This window comes from Mandrillus leucophaeus, unplaced genomic scaffold (genome assembly GCF_000951045.1).
Source record: "Mandrillus leucophaeus isolate KB7577 unplaced genomic scaffold, Mleu.le_1.0 Scaffold123, whole genome shotgun sequence".
Taxonomy (NCBI): domain Eukaryota; kingdom Metazoa; phylum Chordata; class Mammalia; order Primates; family Cercopithecidae; genus Mandrillus; species Mandrillus leucophaeus.
The window spans coordinates 1016533-1026123 of NW_012100654.1; the positions used below are offsets into that span (position 1 = coordinate 1016533).

The window sequence follows — 9591 nt, forward strand, 5'->3', positions numbered from 1 at the left end:
ACCTCCATATTGTTCTCCATAGAGGCTGTACCATTTTACATACCCACCAACAGTGTACAAAGGTTTCATTTTCCCTGTATCCTTGCCAATACTTACTTTCCTTCCTATCTTCCTTCCTCTCCCCTTTTCTTCTTTCCTTTTGAACAATAACCAGCCCAACAGTGATGAGATGGTATCTCATTGTAGTTTTTATTTGCATTTTCCTGATCATTAGTGATGTTAAGCATCTTTTCATATACCTGTTTGTCATGTGTATGTCTTCTCTGAAGAAATGTCTGTTCAAGCCTTTGCCCATTTTTAAATTGGATTATTTGTTTTGTTTGCTATTGAGTTGTAGGAACTCCTTACATATTTTAGGGATTAACCTCTTATCAGGCATACAGTTTGCAGTTTTCTCGCATTCCATGCTGATTGTTTCCTTTGCTTTGCAGAAGCTTTTTACTTTGATGCATATCACTTGTATATTTTTGCTTTTGTTTCCAGTTCTTTTGGTGTGATATTCAAGAAATCGTTGCAAAGACCAATGTCATGGAGACTTTCCCCTCTGCTTTCTTTTAGTTTTACAGTTTTAAGTTTTACTTTTAAGTTTTTCATATATTTTGAGTTGATTATTTTTATGTGTGGGGCAAGATAAGGATCTGATTTAATTCTTTTGCATGTGGACATCCAGTCTTTCCAACACCATTTGTTGAAGGGACTATCGCTTCCCCATTATGTATTCTTGCCACCCTTGTTGAAGACTAGTTGGTCATATATGTTTAGGTTTATTTCTAAGCTATCTTGTTCATTGGTCTATATATCTGTGTTTATGCCAGTATCATACTATTTTGATTATTGTAGTTTTGTAGTAAATTTTTAAATCAGGAAATGTGAGTCCTCTTTGTTCTTTTTCAGGATTGTTTTAACTATTCACAGTCCCTTGGTAGTCCATATGATTTTAAGATGATATTTGTAATTTCTGCAAAAAACCATGGGATTTTAATAGAGTTGGCATAGAAATTGTAGATATCTTTGGGCAATATTGTCATCTTAACAATATTAAGTTATCCAGTCCGTGAACATAGATGGTTTTCTATTTATTTAGATCTTCTGTAATTTCTTTCAGCAATGTTTTATAGTTTTTAGTGTACAACTCTGTTGCCTACTTGCTTAAATTTATCCTTATTTTATTCTTTTGATGCCATTGTAAAGGGAATTGTTTTCTTAATTTTCTTTTTGGATTGTTCATTACTAGTGTATGGAGTTGCAACTGTTTTCTTGCATGTTATTTTTGTATCCTGCAATTTTGCTGAATTCCTTTATTAGCTCTAACAGTCTTTTGGAGGCGCAGAATATTTAAGGTGTTCTTCTTCTGTTTTTTAGACATGGTCTTGCTCTGTCACTCAGGCTGGAAAAGTGGTGTGATCATAGCCCAATGCAGCCTCAAATTCTTGGGCTCAAGTGATCCTCCTGCCTCAGCCTCCTGAGTAGCAGGACTGCAGGCATGCAGCACTACACCCAGCTAACTTAAAACAATTTTTTTTTACAGACAAGGTCTTGCTATGTTGCCCAGGCTGATTTTGAACTCCTAGTCTCAAGTGATCCTCCCACCTTGATCTCCCAAAGTGCTGGAATTACAGGGTGATGCATTACACCTGGCCCATTTAAAGATTTCTACATGTAAGATCATGTTATCTGTGACAAGATATGATTTAACTTCTTCCTTCACAATTTGGATTAATGTTTCTTTCTTGCCTAATTGCCCTGGATGGAGCTTCCAGTACAGTAGTTCTCCCCTTATTTGTGGTTTTGCTTGCTGAAGTTTAAGTTACCCATGGTCAATCATGGTTGGAAAATATTAAGTGGAAAAGTCCAGAAATAAACAATTCATATGTTTTTAAATTGAGCGCCATTTAATAGAATGATGAAATCCCATGCTGTCCCACTCCATCCCACCTGATATGTGATTCATCCCTTTGTCCAGGATATCCAAGGTGTATGCACTGCCCACCCATTAGTCACTTAGTAGCCACTGGTGTTATCAGAAAAAGCATAGAATATGTAGATGGTCCCAGACTTGTGATGCTTCAACTTAGGATTTTTTGACTTTATGATGATGTGAAAGTGATACGAATTCATTAGAAATTACACTTTGTGTACCCTTACAAAATTCTGTTTTTCACATTCAGTACAATATTTAATAAATTGTATTAGACATTCAAAACTTTAGTATAAAATAGGCTTTGTGTTAGATGAGTTTGCCCAACTGTAGGTTAATGTAAATATTCTGAGAACATTTAAGATAGCCTAGGCTAAGCACTGATGTTCAGTATGTTAGGTATAATAAATGCATTTATGACTTAACATTTTCAATTTATAATGGGTTCTTGGGATGTAATCATATCATAAGTCAAGGAGCACAGTGTAGGCTTCAGCCCTATATGTGGTTTCAGGCATTCACTGGGAGCCTTGGAACAACCCCCGCCCCCCGCCCCGCCCATGGGTAAGGAGGTACTACTATATTATATTGAATGGAAGTGGTGAAAGCAAGCATCCTCATTTTGCTGCTGATCTCAGGGGAAAAGCTTTCAATCTTTCACCAGTGAGTATGTTAGCTGTAGGTTTTTCAAATATGGCCTTTATTATATAGATGATACTCCCTTCTATTACTTTGAGTGCTTTTTAATCATGAAAGGATATTGAATTTTGTCAAATTCTTTTTCTGTATTAAATGAGATGACCATGTGTTTTTCTCTTCATTCCATTAACGTGGTGTGCTACATGGATTGATCTTCATAGGTGAACTACCTTGCATTCCAAGAATTAATCCCACTTGGTCATGGTATGTAATCTTCTTAAAATGCTGCTGAAATGTGTTTGCTAGTATTTTCTTGAGGACTTTTGCATCCATTTTCATAAGGAATATTGGTCTGTAGTTTTCTTTTGCTATAGTATCTTTGTCTGGCTTTGGTGTCAGAGTAAATGCTGGCCTTATGGACGGAGTTGAAGAGGTGTTCTCTTTTCAGTTTTTTTGGAAGAATTTGAGAAAAAATGGTGTTAATTTCCCTTCTAATGTTTGGTAGAATTCACCAGTGAAACCATTCAGCCCTGGGCTTTTCTTTACTGGAAAGATTTTGATTACTGATTCAGTTTCCTTACTAGTTACATATCTATTCAAATTTTCTATTTCTCCATGAGTGAGTTTTGGGAGATTGTGTGTTTCTTGGAATTTGTTCACTTTACCTAGTTATCAAATCTGTTGCCGTATAATTTATCATATATTTTCTTATGATGCTTTTTATTTCTGTAAGATTGGTATAATGTCTCCCTTTGATTTCTCATTCTAGTAATTTGAGCCTTCACTTTTTGTGTCTTGGTCAGTCCAGCTAAAGGTTTGTTAATTTTGTTGATATTTTCAAGAAAACAAAATTTGATTTTGCTTATTTTCTGTATTGTTTTTCTGGTCTCTATTTCATTTATTTCTGTTCTAATCTTTATTATTACTTTCTTCTTACAGTTTTGGGTTTAGATTGCTTTTTAATCTAGTTCCTTAAGGTGTACAACGTAGGTTACTGATTTGAAGACTTTATTCTTTTCTGTTTACACCTGTAAACTCTTTCTTAGCACTACTTTTCCCTCATCTCATAAGTTTTGGTATGTTGTGTTTTTATTTTCCTTTGACTAAAGGTATTTTCTAGTTTCTCTTGTGTGTTCTTCTTTGACCCATTAATTGTTTAAGAGTGTGCTAGTTCATTTTCATATATTTGTGGATTTTCCAGTTTTCTTTCTGTTATTGATTTCTAGTCTCATTCCATTTTGATTAGGAAAGATATTTTGTAAGAGTTCAATATTTTTACATGTATTAAGACTTATTGTGTAACCCAACAAATGATTTATCCTGAAGAATGTTCTGTGTGCCCTTGAGAAGAATGTGTGCTCCGCTCTTCTTGAGCAGTGTTTTGTACGTGTCTGACTGGTTTGTGGTGTTCAAGTGTCTTATTCCCTCGAGTTGTTCTATCCATTTTTGATAGTTGGGCATCTAAGTATCTAACTACTATTGTAGAAATGTCCATTTTTGCTTCATATATTTTAGGACTGTGTTAGGTGTGTATGAATTTATAATTGTTATATCCTCTTGCAGCATCAAACTTTGTATCAATATAATGTCCTTCTTTGTCTCTTGTAAACTTGTTAGATTTAAAGTCTCTTTTATGTTACTATTTGCATGGAATATTTTCTCTGTCCTTTTACTTCCAGCTCTTTTGTATCCTTATATCTAAGTGATTCTCTTGTAGCATATGTATGGATGCTGGGTTATATCCAGTCATCCAGTTTGTGCCTTCTCATGTTTAAACTTTAAATAGATTAAACAGGAGAGTTTAATCCACTTATATTTAACCTGCTAACTAATAAATAAAGATTTATTTCTGCCATTTTTTTTCTGCATGTCCTATTTTTTTGTTCCTCGGTTTCTCTATACTGTTCTTTTTTGTATTTGGTAATTTTTTTGCAGTGTATCACTTTGATTCCCTTGTTTCTTTTACTGTATGTTTTTAGTTATTTCTGGGTTGTTACTTGGGAATTACAATTAACATCTTAAATTTATAATAAGGTAGTTTGAATAATATCAACCCAGCTTCAATTGTATACAAACACTCTCATTCTATACATCTCTTTTCTTTCCCCTTTTTAGTATTACTGTCACAGTATACATTTTTATACATTGTATATCCATTAATATATATTTAAAATTATTGTTTTATACACTTGCCTATTGTCATATAGGAAAAAGAGAGAAGTTACAACCCCAATAAAATATGATAATATGGACTTTCATACTTACCTATGTAGTGGCCTTTATCTGTGTTCTTTATTTTTAATTGTGTCATCAATTTACTGTCTGTATACTTTTATCTCAACCTGAAAGACTCTTTTCAGCATTTCTTCTAGGACAGGTCTACTGGTAATGAATTTCTTCAGCTTTTGTTTCTATAGAAATATTTTTTTTATTATTATTATACTTTAAGTTCTAGGGTACATGTGCACAACATGCAGGTTTGTTACATATGTATACATGTGCCATGTTGGTGTGCTGCACCCATTAAGTCGTCATTTACATTAGGTTTATCTCCTAATATACCTTCCACCCTCCCCGCTCCCCACAATAGGACTGGGTATGTGATGTTCCCCTTCCTGTGTCCAAGTGATCTCATTGTTCAGTTCCCACCTATGAGTGAGAACATGCGGTATTTGGTTTTCTGTTCTTGCGATAGTTTGCTGAGAATGATGGTTTCCAGCTGCATTCATGTCCCTACAAAGGACACGAACTCATCCTTTTTTATGGCTGAATAGTATTCCTTGGTGTATCTGTGCCACATTTTCTTAATCCAGTCTGTCACTGATGGACATTTGAGTTGATTCCAAGACTTTGCTATTGTGAATAGTGCCGCAATAAACATACGTGTGCATGTGTCTTTATAGCAGCATGACTTATAATCCTTTGGGTATATCCCCCAGTAATGGGATGGCTGGGTCAAATGGTATTTCTAGTTCTAGATCCTTGAGGAATCGCCACACTGTTTTCCACAATGGTTGAACTAGATCTTAATTTATCTTTCATTCTTGAAAGATAGTTTTGATGGATACAGAATTCTTGGTTACCATTTTCCCCCAGAACTTTTAATATCCAACTGCTTTCTGACCTTAAAGGTATTTTATTGGAAGTCAGTTTTTAACCTTATCAAAGATCTCTTCTATATAACAAGCCATTTCTTTCTTGCTACTCTCCAAATTATTTCTTTTTCTCTGGATTTCAGCAAGCTGGGTGTAATGTGCCTTGGTGTGGATCTCTGAGTGTATCCTGCTTGGACTGCATTCAATGTACATCTTAGATGTGTATATTAATTTCTTTCCTCATGTTTGGGAGCTTTGGGACCATTTTTTCTTCAAATAAATATTTAGAGAAACCTTTTTCTCTTTTTCTCTCTGGAGCTCCTGTGAATATGTTGGTATGTTTCATGGTATCCTATAAATCCTTCAGGCTCTTTTCATTTTTCTTCAGTCTTTTTTCTTTCTGCTTCTCAGACTGATTAATTTCAAGTTTGCTCATCTTTCCTTCAGCCTGCTCAAAACTACTGTTAAACCCCTTCAGTGAGTTTTTTGTTTGTTTGTTTCAGTTATTGTACTTGCCAGCCCAAGAGTTTCTGTTGGACTTGTTATTATAGTTTCTGTCACTTTATTCTCATTTTGTTTGTACATCATTTTCTTGATTTCCTTTAGTTTTTCATCCATAATTTCCTTTAGTTCATTGAACATATTTAAGGCATTTGACATAATGTCTTTAACCAATAGTTCCAATATCTGATCTTCCTCGTGGATACCTTCTTCAAATTCTTTTTTGTTCCTGTGAATGGACTCTTCTTTCCTAATTCTTCATATGTTTTGTAGATCTTTCTTGATCATAACTGGACATTTTGAGTGTTATGTTGTGGTAATTCTGGAAATATATTTCTCCCACTCATTAGGGATTATTGAATCTTCCTTGTTGAGGGCTAGAACCATCTGTTTGTGACTTTTCCAAATTATTTTTGCAAGGTGTGTTCCTTATTGTGTGTTGTCATTGAACTTTCTGTTCCATTGTTCCTGCAGTCAGCCAGTGACCTGGCAAAGATTTCCATAAATATCTGGCTACCAAAGTGGAGGGAAAGTATTGCGTTTTATAATCTCCTGGAAGCTACTTCAGCCTGTGAGGGTTGAAACAGTGACTGCCAGCCTTTGTGATAGTCTGTCAGCAATCAAAAGGAATATCAGTGCTCAGGACACAGTGCTGGTGGTCAGAGGACAAGGTCCTTATTGCCCACCCTGGCTTCAGCAAGCTGCGCCTGGAATATGACCCAGCCCTGCTTCAACTTTTTGTGGCAGAGGTGGGAGGTGAGGGGTGGCAACCAATATTTTATGAGAGGCTGAAATTCACTGAAATTGATTGACATTTACCAGCTTCTTCACCAGTCTTTCTCCTTGGTGCTGAAAGCATTTGACTAGACCCCAGAGTTCCAACATGTTTGATTCATGTAAGTTCCATGGTTATTTAGGTAAGGGGATACATTTTTGGAGCTTCCTGTTCTGCCATCTGCTGTCTAGAGATAGGCTTTTATTTCTTTTGGATAAATACTTAAGAGTGAAGTGGGAAGTATGTTTAATTCTTTAGAAACAGCTAAACTGCTTTCCAAAGTGGTAGTACCATTTACATCCCCACCAGCAGTGTGTGCAAGCTCCAGTTGCTCAGGGTACTACATCCTTCCCAATAGTGGGAATGGTCAGGCTTTTAAATTTTAGACATTCTAATAAATATGAAGCTATATTCTATTGTGGTTTTAATTTGCATTTCCGCAGTGCCTAATGATGTTGATTGTCTTGTCATATTCTTATTTGCCATCCTTATTCCATATTTCTCCTTTTGAGAGGCATCTGTTCAATCTTTTGCTCATTTTTAATTAGGTTGTTTGCTTTCTTACTATTGAGTTTTGAGGGTTCTTTATATATTCTGAATACAAGTCCTTTATCAGATAATGTGATGTGGAAACATTTTCTTCCAATCTGTGGCTTATGTTTTCATTCTTTTAACAGGGTTTTTTGGAGATTATTATTAATCTACTAATTATTGTTATTATTAGATGGGTCATCGTATTTAATCATCACAAAATAGCAGAGAGTCTATTATTATTTCTGTTTTACAGGTGAAGAAATTAAGGCTTAGAGGAGTTAGTCATTTGCCCAAGGTCACAAATTAGAAAGTAATGGAGTGAGAATTTGAATGCAGGACCATCCGAGTCCACAGCCTGGGCCCTTCTCCCCAGTTCTGGGCTCATGGCTACCCCGTAGTGCTGGGATGGAGCCTCTCTGGGGTGTTTGGCCCCACTGCCCCTGCTGCTAGCGATGCAGGCCTGCCGAGCCCCTCCTGTGTCCCCATCTTTCCATCTCCTTCCTCCAGGCTGGTGGAGGAAGTGAAGGAGCTGTGTGATGGCCTGGAGTTAGAAAATGAAGATGTGTACATGGCAACCACCTTTGGGGACTTCATCCAGCTGTTAGTGAGGAAGCTGCGAGGGGATGATGAGGAGGGCGAGTGCAGCATTGACTACGTGAGTGCTGGGCCCTCCCTGCGGCAGGCCCTGCAGAGCCCTCAGGCAGCTGCATCTATGACTACATAAGACAAGAGGGGAAACCTGGGCATTCAGAAAGCCAGGGCCCCAGGAGCCCACCCTTCAGTTTCCCACACTCTCCCTGCACCCAGGATAGCCGGGGGATGTCAGTACAGTGGGGCCAACTCCCAGAGGATGTTGCTGTGTGATGCTCAGGACATGGGCCAAACTCTGAGTCCCAAGGCATATGATCAAGATATTAAGAAGAGACTTTTAGTTCCCAGTAAGGAAACAAATAATCCTTACATTCAACTTGTGTGTATGGAAGTGTGATCAGTAATTGAAAATCTATTCTTTAAAGAGATTAAGAAATCTTCCCTGAGCTATCTTGGTAGACTGCCAACTCCCATAAGAATGGGCTTTGGCGTAGTTAGTTTGGCGGGTAGATTGGAACAAAAGTGGGTGAAGAAAGTACAGGGGGCCAAGGTGGACCCCAGAGTGTCCTTGGGATTGAGGACAAATGACTGATGAACAGATTTCAGGAAGAGGATGGCATCCCAGAGGTGCCTGCGTTCAGGCAGAAATTGCCAATCCACGGGGATGTGAGTGGTGGGGGCTGCCAAGGGCCTCACTACCCACTGGCATTTCTTCTGTCTGAGAGTCCTCTTAGCCCATCCTGAGGAGGCTGAGGAACCAGCCCAAGGCGGCACAAGGAGTAGGTGGAAGCGCAGGGCTCCCACCAGGCAGCCTGGCCTCAGAGCCTGTCCTTCATCTCTCTCCTGCTCAGCTGTTACCCACATGCAGCTCTGAAGCCCCAGGAGGCCCCTGGGCAGTGCGTGTGTGTGGCTGTGTGGTCCTCTGTGTATGCCTCCTGTGCCTGTCAGTGGGTTTGTGCTTGTCAGTGGGGCCTTTCTTTCAGGTGGAAATGGCAGTGAACAAGCGCACCCTCCACATGCCCCACCAGCTGTTCATCGGGGGGGCGTTCGTGGATGCCGATGGCGCCAAGACCTATGAGACCATCAATCCCACCGATGGAAGTGTGAGTGCAGGCCCAGCGCCCCTTCTCCACATTCCCCAGCCTCCCTGTCCTTCCTTCCCTGCCCCCACTGGCCTCTCGGGGTCCTGACCCTGAGAGCCTCTGCTTGGATGTGTGCCTTTGAGAGGGACGGGAAAGGATGCCAGTTCGTTTCCAACCAACCCTACTGCAGTGGAGTAGAGAGGAGGTGCAGGGTGGTAGTGGGAGGCAGGAGGGCTCAGAAGGGTCTTGCACCTGCTTCAGAGACTGGGAGCAGAATTCCTCCTACCCCAAGGAAGAAATTAGGCCACTGCCACACCTCCACACTTCAGCAGTAGCCCCAGTGTGAGAACTACCTTGTCTGATACTTGAGCCCTCCACCATTAGGACATTCTTCCTCAACTTGAGTCCCGTGTTTGCCGCTCTCTCTTGACTGTGACCTTGTGGCATCATGAACCA

The 9591-nt window shown here is 39.0% G+C and overlaps 1 protein-coding gene across 3 annotated transcripts in view; it reads left to right on the top strand.

Moving 5' to 3' along the window:
• ALDH1L1 (aldehyde dehydrogenase 1 family, member L1) overlaps window positions 1-9591 on the top strand; it is an 85485-nt gene that overhangs the window by 38890 nt on the left and 37004 nt on the right. For all 3 annotated transcript variants that reach the window (XM_011971521.1, XM_011971519.1, XM_011971520.1), the window contains 2 exons: window positions 7970-8117; window positions 9037-9156. In XM_011971521.1, coding sequence (XP_011826911.1) covers window positions 7970-8117; window positions 9037-9156 — 268 coding nt within the window. The remainder of the gene's footprint in view (window positions 1-7969; window positions 8118-9036; window positions 9157-9591) is intronic.